Source organism: Salvelinus sp. IW2-2015, linkage group LG2, assembly GCF_002910315.2.
Source record: "Salvelinus sp. IW2-2015 linkage group LG2, ASM291031v2, whole genome shotgun sequence".
Lineage (NCBI taxonomy): Eukaryota > Metazoa > Chordata > Actinopteri > Salmoniformes > Salmonidae > Salvelinus > Salvelinus sp. IW2-2015.
In genome coordinates this window covers 1,579,063-1,600,909 of record NC_036839.1, presented here as the reverse complement: position 1 = coordinate 1,600,909, position 21,847 = coordinate 1,579,063, and the positions used below count along the sequence as shown (strand labels likewise).

Here is a 21,847-nt window from a genome sequence, read left to right as displayed (position 1 = left end):
AAATTATATTTTGTTCATTTCCCAAGCCAAATTTTGACTCGGGAACAGGACTGGAGAAATAGGATTTATTTATTTTAGCATCTTGAGAGAATTAATGTGTGTTTAGGGACCGTCTATAAAGGTGCAAGCTTTATCAAAATCATGAAAGTTGATAGTACGTAAACCACATAAAATATCCATCCAAGGCAAACTGGAATCTTATCAAAACCATCTTGGTTCGTTTTAAGCAGCTTTTAATTTCACTCTGATGTCATTTGGACATTTTTCATGGAAAATCTTTCCAGTAAATTATTTGTTGTTGCATGTTCTCCCCGTCTTTACATTTACGATTTAGCAATGTCTGTGCGAGAGAGGCAGAGATTAGGAAAGAGAAAACAAACTCTACCGATGTCAAATAGATTGAGGCATTCAGTCCTTTTGATTTACGACATTATAAGTGTTCCTTTAGTCTCTTGGTCACAGATACCTTAAAACAAATGTGGGGTGTGGATCAGAAAACCAGTCAGTATCTGGTGTGACCACCATTTGCCTCATGCAGCGTGACACATCTCCACTGCATAGAGTTGATCAGGCTGTTGATTGTGGCCTGAGGAATGTTGTCCCACTCTGCTTCAATGGCTGTGCGAATTTGCTGGATATTGGCGGAGACTGGAGCAAGCTGTTGTACATGTCGATCCAGGGCACCCCAAACATGCTCAATGGGGGACATGTCGAGTGAGTATGCAGGCCATGGAAGAACTAGGGACACTTTCAGCTTCCAGGAATTGTGTACAGATCCTTGCGACATGGGGCCATTCATTATCATGCTGAATCATGAGGTGAAGGCGGCGGATGAATGGCACGACAATGGGCCTCAGGATCTCATCACGGTATCTCTGTGCATTCAAATTGCCATCGATAAAATGTAATTGTGTTCATTGTCCGTAGCTTATGTCTGCCCATACCATAACCTCACCACCACATTGGGGTACTCTGTTCAAAATGTTAACATCAGAATACCGCACACTCACATGACACCAAACACGCTATCTACCATCTGCCAGGTACAGTTAAAACTGGAATTTATCTGTGAAGAGAACACTTTTCCAGCGTGCCAGTGGCCATCGAAGGTGAGCATTTACCCACTGAAGTTGGTTATAATGCCAAACTGCAGTCAGGTCAAGACCCTGGTGAGGATGACAAGCATGCAGATAAGCATCCTTGAGACGGTTTCTGACAGTTTGTGTAGAAATGTTTTTAATTAAATTTAAATTAAATTCTTGCCTCTGGTGGACATTCCTGCTGTCAACATTCCATTTGCACGCTCCCTCAACTTGAGACATCTGTGGCATTGTGTTGTGTGACAAAACTGTACATTTTAGAGTGGCCTTTTATTGGCCCCTGCACAACATGCACCTGGGTAATGATCATGCTGTTTAATCAGCTTCTTGACCTGTCAGGTGGATGGATTATCTTGGAAAAGAAGAAATGCTCAATAACAGGGATGTAAACAACTTTGTGCATAGAATTTTAGAGAAATACGTTTTTCGGGTTATTAACTGGGTTATTAACAACTGCGGGCAGGTGCGGGTGAACAAACAACTGACCCGCGCATAGCTACCAAACACACACACACACACACACATACGCACGGAAATATGCATGTACACAGACACACACACACACACATAGGGGTTCACACAGTGTCTACCCTACAGGATGTACTGGGTATTTCCAGAATCTATTGTGGTCTGCAGACAGGGTGGAGGGCAAGAGGGCTGCAGCTTTGATTGCTGTTAGATGCAGTATTCAGACTCTGAAAAACATTTATCACATTTTCTATGAGTGAAGTGATGTGGCATTCAGCTAGCTTTCATTTATATGAAATTCAATGAATGGAATTGAATGTATTGAATATGAGTATGAATGAAATTCAAATAAAGTACAGTGGAGTCTGAAATTATTGACACCCTTGATAAAGATGAGCAAAAATTACTGTATAAAAAAATATAATTCAAATACTGTGGTATATTGTATGCTTAAAAAAATGGGACATTGATATTATTTTACACTAATACAATTGCCCAGAGAAGGAGATTTTGTTTAACAAGTAATATTTTTTTTTCTTAAAAAGGTATGAGTCAAAATTATTGACACCCTTAAAGATTCTTATAAATAAAGTAGTCAAAAGTTTAGTATTTGGTCCCATATTCCTAGCACGCAATGACTACATCAAGTTTGTGACTCTATAAACTTGTTGGATGCATTTGCAGTTTATTTTGGTTGTGTTTCAGATTTTTTTGTAACCAAAGTCAATTAATGGTAAATTATCCAATCAATTCAGATTGTATTTGTCACGTGCGCCGGATACAACAGGTGTTACAGTTAAATGCTTACTTACAAGCCCTTAACCAACAATGCAGTCTCAAGAAAATACCTAAAAAAAGTAAGAGATAAAAGTAACAAATAATTAAAGAGCAGCAGTAAAATAACAAGAGTCAATCTGCGGCGGCACCCGTGTCGAGGTAATTGAGGTAATATGTACATGTAGGTAGACTTATTAAATTGACTATGCATAGATGATAACAGAGAGTAGCAGCAGCGTAGAAGAGGGGGGTGGGGCAATGCAAATAGTCTGGGTAGCAATTTGATTAGATGTTCAGGGGTCTTATGGCTTGGGGGTAGAAGTTGTTTAGAAGCCTCTTGGATCTAGACTTGGCGTTCCGGTACCGCTTGCCGTGCGGTAGCAGAGAGAACAGTCTATGACTAGAGTGGCTGGAGTCTTGACAATTTTTAGGGTCTTCCTCTGACACCGCCTGGTATAGAGGTCCTGGATGGCAGGAATGTGATGTACTGGGCCGTAAACACTACCCTCTGTAGTGCCTTGCAGTCGGAGGCTGAGCAGTTGCCATACCATGCAGTGATGCAACCCGTCAGGATGCCCCTGATGGTGCAGCTGTAAAACCTTTTGAGGATCTGAGGACCCATGCCAAATCTTTTCATTCTCCTGAAGGGAAAAAGATTTTGTCGTGCCCTCTTCATGACTGTGTCACGCCCTGACCTTAGAGATCCTTTTAATTCTCTATTTGGTAGGTCAGGGTGTGACTAGGGTGGGAAATCTATGTTTATATTTCTTGGTTGGCCGAGTATGGTTCCCAATCAGAGGCAGCTGTCTGTCGTTGTCTCTGATTGGTGATCATACTTACGCAGCCCTTTTTTCCAACTTCAGTTGTGGGATCTTGTGTTGCAGGTGTTGCACTCCTAGCTTTACGTTCATTGAGTTGTTTATTGTTTTTGGTGGAACATTTATATTAAAGAAAATGTACGCCTACCACGCTGCACCTTGGTCTTCATTTAACGACGGACGTAACAGACTGTCTTGGTGTGCTTGGACCATGTTAGCTCTCAACCTGCTCCACTACAGCCCCATCGATGAGAATGGTGGCGTTCTCGGCCCTTCTTTTCCTGTAGTCCACAATCATCTCTTTTGTCTTAATCACGTTGAGGGAGAGGTAGTTACCCTGGCACCACACGGTCAGGTCTCTGACCTCCTCCCTATAGGCTGTCTCATTGTTGTTGGTGATCAGGCCTACCACTGATCGGCAAACTTAATGATGGTGTTGGAGTCGTGCCTGGCTGTGCAGTCATAAGTGAACAGGGAGTACAGGAGGGGACTGAGCAGGAAATTTTAGGGGCCCCTGTGTTGAGGATCAATGTGGCGGATGTGTTGTTACCTACCCTTACCACCTGTGGTGGCCCGTCCAGATTCCAGTTGCAGAGGGAGGTGTTTAGCTTATTGATGAGCTTTGAGGGTACTACGGTGTTGAACTCTGAGCTGTAGTCAATGAATAGCATTCTCACATAGGTGTTCCTTTTGTCCAGGTGTGAAAGGGCATGTGTCATTTTGGAGTCACTTTTATTGTAAATAAGAATAAAATACGTTTCTAAATACTTCTACATTATTGTGGATGTTACCATGATTACGGATAACCCTGAATGAATCGTGAATAATGATGAGTGAGAGAGACATTCTAACCTCTCACCAGAATCAGTAACAGGGGATCTTTGATCATTTTTACCCCTACCTTTTCAAGAAAAAAAACGTATTACTTGTTAAAACACAATCTCTTTCTCTGAGCAGTTGTATTCTAAAATAATATAATTTCCCAATTTCTTTGAGCATACAATATAGATCATTGTTTTAATTATTTTACAGTCATTATTGCTCATCTTTATCAAGGGTGTCAATCATTTCAACCCCACGTTATGTCATATCAATAAGACTAGGACTGAGACATCGGTCTCAGAGAGGTTAGGTGGTTTGAGGAACTTGGTGAATAAAGGGCTACAGCTGATGAGAGGCGCAAGTGTTCTGTGAAGCCATATTATTTGAATAATACCAAAATAGCAACATCTTTTTTTTCTCCCCCCAGTAACTGGAAACCATGTACAGTAAGAACACATTCTAATAGAGAAAACAAAGAGATTCTGTCTGATATGTTGGACTGTTGTTAGATAATGTACTGTGTACTAATGTAGAATCATATGATATTTAGCATGATTTTTTTTTTTTTTTAAGGAGTGGTTGTTGATACACAAAAAATTGTATCATGAAGCTTTTTGGCTTGTGTGGTGCATTGGCTTGTCTGTATGGTACAGTATACAATGTAATATGGGACTTCTGTCTTTGTCTTCTGTGTTTGTGTCTAATGGCAGCACACATAAACCTTATCATATGTCTATTTCATGTAACCGTACAACAGTATCACATGTTACAGTATAGAATATAGAATACGGGACTAACTCTTCTCTGTCTGTCTCCATGGCAGCATACACAGACCACAACAGCTTGTCGCCGCGGCACATCAAGAGTGACAGTGACGATGATGACCTGCCCAATGTCACCCTGGACAGTGTCATCGAGACCGGATCTACCGCTCTGTCTATAGCACGCGCCGTACAGGAGTAAGTACTAGTGTGTGTGTGTGTGTGTGTGTGTGTGTCTGTGTGATCTACCACTCTATCTTTAACACATGCCGTACAGAAGTAAGTACCAGCGTGTGTGTTGTGTGTTCTCTGTGTGTGCATGTTTGTTTTGTGTGTTCTGTGTGTGTGCGTTTGTGTGTGTGTGTGTTTAAGTATTATGTATCCTTCTGTATAGCCTTATACCACCCTATTCATGTTTCTAGTCCATCTGCGTATAATAAGATGAGTCAGGGCTTCCCCATCCATCCTAGACCAGTCTTATAATCAGAATCAGGGTTTCAGTATGCTCTCCTCACCGCTAACCCTAGAAACATCCAGACCCAGTACTCATACTTTAACCACCAGACTCAACACATCCTACACACACACACAACACACCACACACACACACAACAACCACACACACACACACACACACACACACACACACACACACACACACACACACACACACACACACACACACAAACGTTCCCTCACTTCGAATGCATCCCAAAAAAGAGTATGTGAGCGGAGTGGAGCTGGAGCGGAGCGAGGAGCAGAGTGTGCCTAATTTGAACGGAGCAAGGAGCGACCTTCCCAAAGGCTGGATTGTCGGCCTTCTCCCTCGCTCCAATTTCGCTCCAGTAGCGCCCACTTCATGAGCTCAGGGCATGCCCAGCCCAGCATGCATTTGTAGCCTAGGAACTAGTTGGGTAGATAGCTCAGTGTGTTATTGTAGCAAAGTATTTATAAACAAAAAATATGATCTCTTAAAAGTTTCATTCATTTTTGTTCTATTATCATTTAGTCCATATTTGATTTTGGCCTAAATGATAATAGGCCTGGCTTAGTCTCACTTTCAAGGAGGTTTTGTTTAGCATCCCCAGTGGCTCGGCAAGCGCGGAGAGGATGGCCTGCTCTCCAGGCACCATAGCATGAGCCTGAAGCAACAGACTGGCCAAACTTGTGTTTCTAGCAATGAATTCAAAGGCACTGTAGACTGAGCCTAATGAGGCATTTTTCATTTAATTTGGTATTTAATTCTAAGTAAGTCACAGCCTATATGCGCAACTTATAGACTATAATGATTTAATACAACAAAATGTTGTTTAAATGCTGAGAGCTTTATGTCCCTACCAGCCTATTTTGACACATCAACCAGGATCGAGGGGCAGGGCAATTTGTGACTTGTTTTGGTGATCAGTGGCTGTATTGTGGGAGGGGGGGTTACCTCTCCTAGGCAATCAGCAATAAGTACAGGGAGGTGTGCTGTCCACCTCTGCTAGGCAATTAGCAATTATTGTTAGTTCTTCAGTCTCCCCTGGTTTCTGAGCAGCAGCTATAAGCGGCAGTCATGTCAGTAGCGGTTTTGTCGCAAGATTAAGACTGTCGCTGAAACAAAGTCTATCACATTTGCGGTGTCTCCTAACCAGCCTTGGGCCCCCAGTTGGTCCAAAGGTTATCTTAAGAGCGGGTGAGGTGGCGATGACAGGACTGGCTTCCTCTCTCACAACAAAACATACCTGCAGATGAGAAACAGATGGATAGAGAGAGAGCATGATTAAGGCCTGTTTTTTTTATTATATCATGGTCAGTCATCCAAATCATCAGGAGGTGAAATGCAAAACTGACCTTGGATCGTTAACTCTGGGATTACTACATCTCTGTCTGTATTTTAATGTAAAGCATATCTTTAATTAATACTTTGTGTTGACCCAACCAAGTGACCTCTCACCTGTGATCATGCTGTGCTCTCTGTGTCAGCCAGTTCAGATGCGGGAGGGGTTCACCAAAATGGCTGATATAACCTAAAGGATTTAGGGAGAAGGGGGAGAGGGATGAAGTGAAGAAGAGAGACTGTTAGTGTGTGTGTGTGGTCTCACCTGGTATCCACACTAAGTGGCTACAGAGTACGTTATGCTGAAAAACAGACACATGAGGACAAACAATAAAAGATACTGTATGTGACGCAGACACCTATCGGAGTGTACCTCAAACATTTAAATAAAGAGGGCTATGTGTCTCACCACTTGGTTATTGCAAGGCTAACTCCCAGAGAAATAATGACTTTGCAGCAACAGATAGAAACAGATAGTCCAGTGAAAATGGCTGTGTTTATGTGGTGTAAATTTGACAATTAGCAGCTGACATTTTAATTAATGCATGTGAGACAGATTCCATGTACAACAAGACAGGCAGAGAGGAAGAGAGAAAAATAACACAGAACAGTTTAACCTCTCTTGGGCACGTGAGACGGTAGTGTCCCACCTCTTCAACAGCCAGTGAAACTGCTGGGCGCAAAAATTCAAATACAGAAATACTCATTATAAAATTCAGAAAACAAAACATATTTTACATAGGTTTAAAGATTAACTTCTTGTGAATCCAACCACGGTGTCAGATTTAAAAAATGCTTTACGGCGAAAGCATACCTTACAATTATTTGAGAACATAGCCCACTAGACAAATCATTACAAACAGTAGCCAGCCAAGTAGAACAGTTACACATGTCAGAAATAGAGATAAAATTAATCCCTTACCTTTGATGATCTTCATATGGTTGCACTCAGCAGACATTAATTTACTCAATAAATGTTCCTTTTGTTCGATAAAGTCTCTTTATATCCAAGAACTTCCGTTTTGTTCGCACGTTTTCTTCAGTAATCCACAGGCTCAAATGCAGTCAAAACAGGAAGACAAAAAAATCCACATTTTATGCGTCAATTTCATAGAAACATGTCAAACGATGTTTATATTCAAACCTCGGGTTGTTTTTAGCCTAAATAATCGATAATATTTCAACCGGACAATAACGTCGTCAATTTAAAAGGTAAACAAGAAACGCACTCTCTCGGTCGCGCACATGAAAAAGCTCTGTGACACTTTAGGGTCCACTCATTCAGACTGCTCTTACTTCTTCATTTTTCAGAATACAAGCCTGAAACAATTTCTAAAGACTGTTGACATCTAGTGGAAGGCATAGAAACTACAATTTGAGTCCTAAGTCAATGGATACTGTAATGGCATTGAATAAATAAAAAAACTCCTGAATGGATTTCTGTTATACTCACAGACACTATTTTAACAGTTTTGGAAACTTTAGAGTCTTTTCCATCCAAATTTACCAGTTACATGCATATCATATCTTCTGGGCCCGAGAAGCAGGCAGTTTAATTTGGGCATGCATTTCATCCAAAATTCCGAATGCTGCCCCCTACCCTAGTGAAGTTAATTACCTCTGGTTATGGACACTTTTGCCAGCAATAAAGCTTCCACAGCCTGTTCCACGGCCTGATCATCTGGCAATATCTACATTTTCAACCCCTTGATCAGCTCACTCTCTGAAAGTAAAGAAAATAGCTTATTTTTTGGAGGTATGAAAACAATTACTGAGATATGACCGTTCAATCTAAAGCATCAGATGTCATTTTCAGGATACGTCAATACAGCACAGAAAGCTTAACACCAGACTGGTATTGTGGTTGTTCATTAGGTGATGGGAAATACACAATGATAACTGCACCATCTACACACTGCAAAGACTCCCTAACTCTTCGTGACAGACATATTGTGTTCTTTCTAACCGTTACACTGTCATGAAAAATTATTATATATCGACTATGAAACAAATATGACTTGGCCTGCTTATGAGTTGCCATGAAAGAAAGTTAGATTCATTCAACTGAAAATGGCGAGAACGCTAAATGCTTTTGGTTAGCTTGAGAATAATAATTGCATGATTTATCATTCTGCGGTATGTATGTAATATAGTAGAATGTTATAAACTGAGACTGAATCGTAGGAGCTAACTACTAGCTATGTAAAAGTTGGACGGAAGAACGTCCAGTGATGCTTCCCTGAGATGCCATCATCACACAGTCCTTCTTCGTAGGTGTCCGCTATGACTTCCTTTGTGTTGGAAAAAATTTGCTTTCAGAACAATTATTATTGATTAAAATAAAAAAAGTTTTGCTCTCGACAAAAAACACAAATGTACCTCCATAGCGTTTAACAATTTGCCTCTGAATAACCACACCTTCATAGAAACGTGTTACTGTATGCAGAATTCTTGACGCACAACCGAAGATGCTGCCATGTCCTGCCAGCATGCCCACAAGCGAGCCACTCAGGCGCAGAATGATGACACGTGGAAGAGGGAAAGGAATGAGATGGGTACAACAACAATTAGTTGCAAGTTGGGGAGGGGGACTAATAGCTGAACAATAGACTATTCAACCTTTACTAAAGAATATTCTAATAGCCGAGCTAGGTGTGAAACACCCCCCTCCTATCACAGACCAGATTTACCCTAACGACCAAGGGGTAGCTTGCTACTCAATGTAATAAAGTAATGACTTTTCAAATAAGTTACCTTATACATTATGTTGGCTGACAATTTGTTAGCCAGGCTGTCCTTACAAACCACATAGCATATCATTACAGCAGTATGTACCGGAATGTTAGTTAGCTACCTAACGTTAGTAGTTAAACATCAATCTTGCCAGTATATTAACAATAGGCTATCTAACTACCCAACGTTTATTGACATGGTTATTCACCTCATTCTTAGCTTAGCTAAATGGTATAGTCGTTGTGCTTTCTCAATGGACATTCTCAATGGGTGCTTTCGTAAATTTGCTCTGGCTATCTATAGGCTGGACAATAGAACAAGTCAAAATTCACCCAAGGCTGAAAAACGACTTAAGAACGTTGGCTAAGATGGAACACTAGTGCGCAGCCCATAGCAAATTAATGGAATCGAACATTCGCAGAGCCTGTTTTGACTGGAGTGATGCTTAGAATTCCCTCTAGCCTACATGGCAAAAAAAATTCTACCTTTTTATTTTACCACTACAATCTGTTCGTCGGACGAAACTGGAAAAAAAAACACTTGTGTAGAAAGTAAACATCCGCACCTCGATGGTGTCAACTGTGAACTTAAATTCTCTGGTAATGCCAATACTGAATACTATCAAATGCTTCTCAAAGATGCCCTCTGGTGGTCAATCTAGCAATAACTTGCAGTAACAGAAGAAATGGTTGAGAATTAAATGACGTGCCACAGAATGCTGCAGCAGCACGCAGGGTGTGCCGCAGTATGACACAACTTTTAAAGGAGGAACCACTGTACTCCCTCCTTTAAATAAAGGTCAAATAAAATAAATAAAAATTAAAGTTCACTGTGAAATACCATGACAACATTGATGTACTCACCAAAACACAACATAATGATATTATAAATTACACTATACATATCTATATACATCTATATACATCAATTACACAATACATCAATGGTTGATTGATGAAAGATGCCTTCAAACAAAATGAATCCACAATACAACATTTTGAATATGAGACTTGCTGAGTTACAAGTGTAAACAGTTTGGAGTTTTTATACTAAGCATTTAGAAAAATCACCACTTACTTCTGAAAAGAGCATCAAAGCAGTTACAAAACGGTAATGCCAGTGGATGTTCGAGTAGTTGTAGATGTGACCAACTGGATTAAACCCGGGTCGTATTTGAGACTCTATTACTCTAAGGCAATATTACTCATCACTAGTGGTGAGCATCGATATGGAAAATCTGGTTAAAAATGTTCTAATTGATATCGGTTTGAGTGTATAACATTGCAACTGAATGAATAACATTGCAAAAGTTCCGACAGCTGCTTGCTGATTGCCCATTGGGCCAGTTTGAATACAATGGAAAGCCCATTGTTGGCCCATCAGCAGGCAGTTAAGTATGATCTGTTTAGAGCCTGTACGACGGTTTTGTGCCTTCAAGAACAATCATGTATGGTATTTTATATAAACCGATTTCACGACATACCTTGCTCATATCAACATCAAACGACATCGGCATCATATTGAATTATCGATACCGGTGCCCACCACTACTCGTCACACAAGCAAGGCTTACTTCTATTACAAAAGCACATCCTTTACTACATTTACATTTCTACTGACTAAATACAGTATGAAGACATTTATACCATTACTACTACTCTACCCCTACACGTATCATAGTATTATAAACGTATTTGTGGAAGTAGTAATAATAATAGATGAAGCAATAATATCTCCTGAGGGCCGTGGCAGAGCGGCAGCCTTACACCCGGTGTAACCCTGCCACCACTGCCTGTGTGAAAGACTCCGTGTTTGTCTTTCCCAAACCAACACACTGAAAGAGAGGAAACTTTTACAACTGAGATCTGTTTCAACTCTCTGCTCTCCTGATTTTGTTCCTTTGTTTCTTCTTTTCCCTTCGCCCTAATCTGTCCGTATGTACGTGTGTGGGGGTTGTGGGTGAGGGGAGGGGGATGTGTGTGTGTGTTTGTGCATTCCTGTGTGTGTGTCACCTGTAACAGGGGCTTTCTGCGGAACACTCTCTGTGCAGGACAGAGGCTGTGCATTCGTCTGGTTCTGAATCTCTCAGAGGAAACGGGACCTTAACAACAAGATACAGAAAACAAACAACAAGCCCTCATGTGGAATGGAGGCATAGGAAGCGTAGAAACGCCGACAACACACACACACACACACACACACACACACACACACACACACACACACACACACACACACACACACACACACACACACACACACACACACACACACACACACACACACACACACACACACACACACCACACAACACACCACACCACACACACCACACACACACACAATTAGTGCAGGACTTCCAAAAGCCCAGGGCATCTCTGTGCCTGCGTACGGACACACACACACACACACCGTCTCCCCGCGCACACACTTCCCCGCTCTCCCTTCACCTGCTCTGCGGCCTCAGGCCCTCAGGGACCGGTCAGAAATCACTAGAGCATTGCAACCTCTCCCTCCCTTCCACCCTCTCTCCCCTTCTCCCTTATATTCCACCTCCTTCTTTCCCTCTGTCCATCTCTCTCTCATTCTCTCTTTCCAACAATAGCCCATCCACCATTTCCCCAAGGAAACACATGAATATAGAGGAGGCTGGCCAAGAAGCCCATTACTTAACCATGCTCGCTCTCCATTTCACCCCCCCACTCTTCCCCCCCCCCACTCTTCCTCTTTCCTTCCCTCTAGTCCTCTTTATTTATCTCTCTTAATTTCTCTCTCTCTCTCATGTATTTATGTTGAAACACAGCCCTCTGCTCAACTGCAGGCTCTCCCCTCTCACTGACACTCTCTCTCCCCCATCCTTCACCTTTACTGTTGGTACTCACACACTGAACGGTATGGCTCGAACAAGCCATATAATGCTTCATACACCTATACTGTATACAGAATAGGCCACCAGATTACAGCCTGTATAGTAAATCCACATTCAACAATAATAATCCACTTTTTTCAACGAGCCATTTCCCATTAAAATACCTTAAGGTGATTCCACAGCAGTGGGAGTGGAAAATATTTCATGGTATCTCAGATTGTTCCAGCAATTCTCACATAGGAACTTCACTGGGAGGAAGGATGTTTAACATATTTTTTCGCATTTGTATCACAAAGCATTTTTTTTGAAAAATCCCAATGAAATTGGCAAATTTGCCAGGTCAGATGACCAGGGATGTTCTCTTGATAAGTGTGTGAATTGGACCATTTTCCTGTCAAAATGTAAAGAGTCCTTTTGGGTGTCAGGGAAAACGTATGGAGTAAAAAGTACATTATTTTCATTAGGAATGTAGTGAAGTAAAAGTAAAAGCTGGCAAAGATCTAAATTATGAAGTAAAGTACAGATAACCCCCCAAAAACAACTTAAGTAGTACTTTACAGTAGTTTTACTTAATTTAGGCCCTTTCTAGATGTATACATGCCTCGTGTAGGATACTATGATCTGTGAACCGTACATGATACAGACAAATTATGTTTGTTATTATACTCCTTATAGTGTTCTCTCAAATATGGATTATGTCTGTACTCTGAAATACACATTTACAAATGTATTTATTCAACATAAGACAGATATGAAAAGATCAGGAAACCTTTGTTATTTGTTTTACAAGTATTTAACCCCTTATTTTTGCCACTATTCTCCATATATACGTCCATACATTTTTCAACTGGTACCGGCGGACATTCAGATGAGTCTTGTGAGGCCTGTGAGTGTCCTAGAGCAAAACAACCAATATGTACGTGTTCGCGAGAGTCATATTACTGTGTAGCCCAAACTGTTTGGACACTACAGACAGAAGTTGGCAGATCCAGCTGTAAAATGTACACATTTATTTATTCAACATGTTATTCATATTAATATCTCAAAACTACCCACTTCAAACACGTCAGATTTCAGGAGTGGGATCTCCAGTACTTTTAATGACATGATATCATAGGTCATTAACCAATCACAGCCCTCCTTTAGGATTGCACATTCAGCAAGTCACCAGCAGAGGGAGTTCCCATTGTGAAACCATTTTCCCATTCATTGTGTTCGAGGTGCTCATAAAATTGATCATACCTTCAGAATTAGCAGAGATCCCACTCTGGAAATTTGATGTGCCTGTAGAATATATTGATCAAAACATTGTCTTAAAATCAATTAAGGGTAGTTTTAAGATATTAGTCTGAATTAATTCATTAAGTTTTACATTTTACATTTAAGTCATTTAGCAGACGCTCTTATCCAGAGCGACTTACAAATTGGAAAGTTCATACATATTCATCCTGGTCCCCCCGTGGGGAATGAACCCACAACCCTGGCGTTGCAAGCGCCATGCTTTACCAACTGAGCCACACGGGACCACAAAAAGTTAAATCATGTGTGCGCAACCTCAGCTTGGCTGGCAACAACCGGAGGCGACCGGTTGTTGATCCTCAACACTGGGGCCCCACAAGGGTGCGTTCTCAGCCCTCTCCTGTACTCCCTGTTCACCCATGACTGCGTGGCCACGCACGCCTCCAACTCAATTATCAAGTTTGCAGACCACACTACAGTGGTAGGCTTTATTACCAACAACGACGAGACGGCCTACAGGGAGGTGGTGAGGGCCCTCGGAGTGTGGTGTCAGGAAAATAACCTCACAATTAACGTCAACAAAACAAAGGAGATTATCGTGGACTTCAGGAAACAGCAGAGGGAGCACCCCCCTATCCACATCGACGGGACAGTAGTGGAGAGGGTAGAAAGTTTTAAGTTCCTCTGCGTACACATCACGGACAAACTGAAATGGTCCACCCACACAGACAGCGTGGTGAAGAAGGCGCAGCAGCGCCTCTTCAACCTCAGGAGGCTGAAGAAATTTGGCTTGTCACCAAAAACACTCACAAACTTTTACAGATGCACAATCGAGAGCATCCTGTCGGGCTTTATCACCGCCTGGTACGGCAACTGCTCCGCCCATAACCGTAAGGCTCTCCAGAGGGTAGTGAGGTATGCACAACGCATCACTGGGGGCAAACTACCTGCCCTCCAGGACACCTACACCACCCGATGTCACAGGAAGGCCAAAAAGATCATCAAGGACAACAACCACCCGAGCCACTGCCTGTTCACCCCGCTATCATCCAGAAGGCGAGGTCAGTACAGGTGCATCAAAGCAGGGACCGAGAGACTGAAAAACAGCTTCTGTCTCAAGGCCATCAGACCGTTAAACAGCCATCACTAACATTGAGTGGCTGCTGGCAACATACTGACTCAACTCCAGCCACTTTAATGTCCTTTTGTAAAGTAACCAGTTACAAACATGGGTGAAGCCCAAAACACAGGTGCAACAAACCCAAAACCATAGTTACTAAAAATACCGGACAGCGAAAACCCAAAAGAACACAAACACCACATACGTCAAATAACAACAAGCCCGCACAAACACCAGCGGGCTAAACAAACTTAAATAACACCCATCCCAAAACCCCAACAAGGAACAGGTGAAAACAATTAGACAAAAACAAACGAAAAGGAAAAAGGGATCGGTGGCAGCTAGTAGACCTGTGACGACGACCGCCGAGCGCCACCCGAACAGGAAGGGGAGCCACCTTCCGTGGTATTCGTGACAGTTGGATATTACTGCATTGTCGGAACTAGAAGCACAAGCATTTCGCTACACTCGCATTAACATCTGCTAACCATGTGTACGTGACAAATAAAATTTGATTAGATTTGTTTTTGAACTATCGTGTTCTGGAGCTGCATAAGTGATGCTCTCCACTTTCTGGAGGATCAAGTTTTGAAATCAGTGCAATCAGTGCAACTAGAGTATGATAGGTTAAAGGAGGAACCACTGTAATGCTGAGACGATGGTCTCTTCTGCAGATGAGCCCTGCATGAACAAAATGTTGTTATTTTCTCAATGTAGTTATTTTAACAACCAGTTATTAATCCAATATCAAAAATTGTAAGATACATGTTTCAAAATTGCCCTTTGAATGTGATATGCTCCAGCTCTGTAAATCACACTGTTTTCATAGTAGGTAATACACTTGCACTACCCATTAAAATGTACTGAACATTACATTTCTATAATTTCTATCCCATGTGTGATCAATGGTGTGATCGTTGAAGACATCTTTCGCAATCATTGATGAAAAAATTATGGAGTGGCTCCTAATCCGTGACTGGATCTTTTATTTCTGAGTGCACACATTCTCTGAGTATCTCGCAGGAATTTGGGACTTCACTAATTTTATCATGCCGGAACCAGATTAAATACATACCGGTAGTTAAATCAGAGTTGAATTCCAAAGGGATGAAATTCACAATGTCACTGAGCATAGAAAACTAAAACAAAAAACATAAATAGCTACCACAATGTTGAAATATGATTTTGTCGTACATTCAGTATCATTTGCTTGATTTTGCGAACCCAAGACTATGGGGTATCAACATTAGCAAGCTAACATTAGCATGCTAGCAACGCTAGTCAGCACATGCTAATACATGATCATCAGCTTGTGTTCGCTAGCTAGTGTTAGCTACATATATAGCCAGCCTAGCTAGCTCTAGTCCAATAGAAACCGATGCAACCCTGCTGGCTACGTGGCTATCTAGATGACCAGTGTTGACAGTGTGGTCCCTATGAGATTCAAGGCTTTAATAAGTGACATAGTGCAGAGATAATACATAAATATTGGTTGATGAGCTAGCTAAGTTAAAATGGAACACTAATGGAACAATATTGGAACACCAGTCACTTTAATAATGTATACGTACTGCTTTACTCATTTCATATGCAAATACTATATTCTATTCTACTGTATTTTAGTCAATGCCACTCCAACATTGCCCGTCCTAACATTTATATATTTCTTAACTCTATTCCTTTACTTTAGATTTGTGTTTATTGTTATGAATTTTTAGATATTAGTGCACTGTTGGAGCTAGGAACACAACCATTTTGCTACACCCGCAATAACATCTTCTAAATATGTGTGACAATTAAATTTGATTTGAATCGATTAAATCTCTTTGCATTGTATGCTAATGCGTAAAATATCTAGTTGAGTTTTTTTTGCATAGGAAAGGGGACCCAACATCAAGCTTGAAAACTGGGGATACACATTCATGATAGCTAGCAACTGAGGATGAAAATCCCAGTGATCACTAGATGTTCTCGTATACCCAGACCTGGCGCAAGGATAAAGTGACTAAGTAGGCAGTTGAAATCGGCCAGGGGGCAAAACAATTTGCAGTTCTTGCATTGGAACTATTTGGAATTACGCTTACATAATCACGCTATACCACAATAAATATAAAGTTTAAATGCCCGAGACTCTGAGATCATTGAGTGGTTTTGAAATCTGTAGCCTATCTCTGCTGCGCTGTATCAGCACAATGGACAGTGCCCTGCAGCTAGGCCGCAATTCACCTATTACAAACAGCCTCTGTGAATGCAGGCGTACACACAGCCCCTACCAAAATAATGCAAATGAAATGCTGAAAGTAGTAGCCTAGCTATTCATGCATGCAAACAAAAACGCTGAATAGCAGTTTGGCTTAGAATACCGACACAACTGCGAATGCGAACGAATGTGAACAGAACCAAACAGCAGTACCAAGTAGTAGGCCTAGTAAACAAAATATTAGATTAATAAATGCATGATGCAATCTATATTTAGGCTAGCTACATTAACAGTAAACAAATTTAGTGAACAAAAGGGAAATGGAGATCCAAATAACCAAACACATACCCTACAGCCTACTACAGTGAGATGCAGCCATGCACATGCTGTCTTGCCAAATAAATAGGCCTGTACAGGCCTGCTTCAAGCATGACAAATCATGACGTTCGCTCATGAGTTCAGCAACAAGTTGTTATATGGCACAATACACTTATGTGAATCAATTTCAACCCAAATAATCAATTATGCAATGCCAGCTGACCATAAACATGTTTCCAATACTTACAGTTCCATTTACAGCAATGGAAACCTATAGGCTACCAAGAAAATTTCTATTTTTTCTATTTCTATGATGAAACATACTGATATGTAGCTGTACACCCAGGGGAATCATTTGCGGTCTTGCATTGGATTTATATTGAATTCTTCTTATATCACACTATACCAAAATAAACATCAAAGTTTAAAAAATTAATTTGACTAAGAAGTGACAGGTTCAAAAAGTGGCACAAAATCTCACCACGCTCTGTCACCACTATGGACAGCGGCCTACACACTAAAGCAATATTTTGATAAAAACCAACTAGCTAGATCTTACCTTTTCAAAAGCATTGCAGCTTCCTTGATGCTCTGTGGAACTTCCTGAGTAATCGATAATTCCATTGTACCCGAAATTGTAAGATCCCACTCAAATACCAGTTGGATTAGTTGAGCGTTCCTCGGGTGTAGCGTGCTTCTTCTGTGCTGACTGAACACGTTTGTCAAAGTGGAAAGTTAGTTCTCGCATGTAGATGTGGCGTGCGACACTAAACTCAGCTTCCATCAAATCTGTTTTGCTTAGATCCAGCAGTGGTTTCACCTTCTTGACATATTGAAAGTCATAGCTCTCTGGGCCAAGAGCACACAGGGCCTCCACCAATCGTCTTGACCTTTCACCAATGACAGCATCCAACGTGCTGAAGAACAGTCATTTACACTTAGTCTGTTCTCCTCTGTCCTGCTGGCCTACTGTACTGTCCACCACGTATTGCTGGACAGCAATTGCTGAACAGTGGTCCACAATTGCTGAACAGTGGTCCACAATTGCTGAACAGTGGTCCACAATTGCTGGACAGGCTTCGAAATCAATGTCACACCTCAGCTTCTCGATGCACTCCAACGCACTGTGGACCACTTTGACTCCAGTGTAACGATCCATTGCTTTTGCCTGGTGTCATTTGCTGTGAGTATCAAGACAACTGAGGATCCTTTGCACCAGGGTGGCTGTAAACTTAAAGCCGGGTTCCATCCATCATAGCCCTGTAGCTTTAAATCGTACTTCTGTTTTGTAGGACAGCATGCATTCGATGTCAGAGAGGAACTTCACAGTGCTGTCACAACTTTTAACAACCACTGACACAGTAGGCAGGTGTCTGGTCCACCTTTGATCCAGTGACCTTTTCCAATGGTGTAAAGTACTTAAAACTACTTTAAAGTACTACTTAAGTAGATTTTGGGGGTTATCTGTAATTTACTTTTTAATTCATATCTTTGCCAGCTTTTACTTTTACTTCACTACATTCCTAAAGAAAAGAATGTACTTTTTACTCCATACATTTTCCCTGACACCCAAAAGTACTCTTTACATTTTGACAGGAAAATGGTCCAATTCACACACTTATGAAGAGAACATCCCTGGTCATCCCTACTGCCTCTGATCTGGCAGACTCATTAAAAACAAATGCTTTGTTTGTAAATTATGTCTGAGTGTTGGAGTGTGCCCCTGGCTATCCGTCAATGAAAATGTAAATAAAATTGTGCCATTATGGTTTGTTTAATATAAGGAATATGAAATGATTTCTACATGTACTTTTAATACTTAACTACATTTGAGCAATTTCATCTAATTTGATAACCAAATACTTTTAGACTTTTACTCACATATTTTTTACTGGGTGACTTTCACTTTAAACTTGAGTCATTTTCTATTAAGGTATCTTTACTTTTACTCAAGTATGACAATTGAGTACTTTTTCCACCACTGGACTTTTCAAGGTTTCTCCAGTGTACAGGGCAGCCACTGTTGTTTTTTTAAAGAACTTGTAGAGTGAGTCACCGACATTAATACAAGTCCTCAAGCGCATTGTCAGACCACATGGTTGGGTTTATGCGGAAGACACATATCAGTTGAAGGCATTCAGTTGTACAACTGACCAGGTATCCCCCTTTCCCTTTCCTCATTGCATGAAACATTGAACATATGCCAATTCTCTATTTACTTTGTCCTGCAATATTTTCTGCACGCCCCCCTTTTCACCTGACATGACACTAGCACCATCATAACATTGATTAAGTATCCTTTCTGTGCCAAAGCCAACATTTGTTAGCTCGTTAAGAACTAGTTTTGTCAATGATAAACATGATAAAGCATCAGAGTATATTGTGGTTTCCATTGGCAGCAACCGCTCATACACATTATTGTTTCATCCAGGTAACAAGTGACAATGGATATATTTTCACATCCAGTAGGATCCTTGGTCCTGTCTACATTCAGTGTGTACCAAGATTCTCCCTGATTTCTTTCACTATTTCCTCAGTAACGTTATGATTACATTTGGAATACATGTGACGTGTACAGTATGTTGCATTGTGGGGTATGGTGTTAAGCACCATGGCACGTTCCTTTTCTGTTATATTATATAGACAGAAAGAGTCCACTGCCCTTCTCTCCTCTTGACTCTACCGAGTACAATGTCCCCCTCAGTGGTTGCTGGTTTGAAACAAGGAACTCAATAATGTCCACAATCGCTGACAAATACCGGCGATTTCTTGCCAGCTGCCCATCATTAACAACTGTTGACACTGATGTTCCCAAAGCACTTCGAAATAGTTTTTCTTTCCACAGTGCAGTGCATTTCAAACGCTCTTTGCATGAATACCTAGCGAATCCTTTGGTACTATCAATATCATTCTTCCAGTTAGAATACCCAGCTTGGGTGAAGGCCTTGTCTGCGTTAGCATTGGACCCAACACAGCACTTTAGATATGGGAAGCAAAATGCAGCATCTAGAGTATTCCAACCACTCTCTTCCTATGAACCAGTTGCTATTTTCCAGAAACACTACGGCTAGGCTAGGATTCTAGGCTAACCTGGGCTGGCTCAGCTGTTCGCTGTGGAGCCATTATCCTGGCAGCGCTTGTGGAAGGGTGGGTAGGCTCTGCACACGGAGCTAGCTGGAGATCGGCAGCATCATCGCTGTCGAGCTTGGCGGCGGCCTCAGTTGTTTGATGCTGCTGCTCATCACTCTCCTTTTCCAATGTTTGGGTACTTTGGCAAAGCCAATTTCTGATATCCATCGTGGCAGATTAGCTGGTTCGATCGAGCTAAATAGGCTGAAGCTAATAACAAACTTTTTTTAACAGCTATCTAGCTAAGAGTAAAGCAGCTTTACCTGTAAACTTTGAAATCAAAATCAAATACTACAAGGGGAGGCATATCGCGTTATTCACTTAGACTAGGACAGAGATGAGAAGTGTTTTTCCTGCTTTTTATGGAAACCCAAAGGAGCCAAACCTAACCACCCAGTGGCTTTCCATAGCCCCCCTACACACGTGTGCCCTGTCCAGCGCAGAGGAGATAGATTTTTTTTGTGCCAACCAATCATTTAAAATGTTTAGCTATTTTTATATAAGGTCATAAAAATAAAACCGAGCGGGCTAAAGTTTGAGCCCCCTTTAGCCCCGTAGTGGAGCCGGGCCTGCGTATACCCATATTTAGATAAAATGCACTTGATTTTTCATCAGTACTGTGTGAATGACTAAACTGCTTGGAGTAACCCTGGATTGTAAACTGTCATGGATGAAACACAGTGATGCAACAGTAGCTAAAATGAGGTCTGCTCATAATAAAGTGTTGCTCTGCCTTCTTAACAAAGCCATCAACCAGGCAGATCTTACAGGCCCTAGTTTGGTCAGGTGCCACAAAGAGGGACTTAGGTAAAATACAATTGGCCAAGAATAGGGCAGCACAGCTGGCCCTTAAATGTACACGGAGAGCTGACATTAGTAATATGCATCCCGATCTCTCCTGGCCCAAAGTAGAGGAGAGATTGACTTGTTTTTGTAAGAAGTACTGACAAGCTGAATGCACCGAGCTGTCTGTTTAAACGACTAGCACACCACTCGGCCACCCATGCATACCCCACAAGACATGCCACCAGAGGTCTCTTCACAGCCCCCGCATCCAGAACAGACTATGGGAGGCGCACTACTACATAGTTCCATGACTACGTGGAACTTTATTCCACATTAGGTAACTAATGCAAGCAGTAGAATTAGATTGAGTAGACACGCACAGGCACAGATACATGCATACACACGATAAAATACACACTCTACACACAAGTACACATGGATTTTGTGTTGTAGATATATGGTAGTAGAGTAGTCTAAAAGTATTTGAAGGGAACATACTTAATGTGTTTTGCGAAATCTGTTGTGAAATGTATTGTATTGTTTTGAAATTGTATAACTGATTAATTATGCTGCATCCCAAATAAAATAACATCGCCATTCAATATATTTCGGGGTATCTGTAATAATCATACTTTTTTATACTAGGGGCCTAAGTACTTCAGATCATTTATCTTCATGAATGGTTTCATGTGAGATTGGTTGCATGCCCCATCTTAAAGTGTAAGAAGACATTTGATATCACAAAGTACGCTGTATTTCCAGTTTTCCATTTCTCATTCCAATAGCCCAACCTCACCCCAGAAATGCGAATCGGTTGTCGAATCAGTTTACAGAGAAAATACATAGATGTATGTATGTATGTATGTATGTATGTATGTATGTATGTAT

The 21,847-nt window shown here is 41.2% G+C and overlaps 1 protein-coding gene across 1 annotated transcript in view; it reads left to right on the top strand.

The window, feature by feature from the left end:
* LOC111973065 (Krueppel-like factor 12) overlaps positions 1-21,847 on the top strand; it is a 141,898-nt gene that overhangs the window by 100,852 nt on the left and 19,199 nt on the right. The window contains exon 4 of the mRNA XM_024000238.2: positions 4,809-4,944. Coding sequence (XP_023856006.1) covers positions 4,809-4,944 — 136 coding nt within the window. The remainder of the gene's footprint in view (positions 1-4,808; positions 4,945-21,847) is intronic.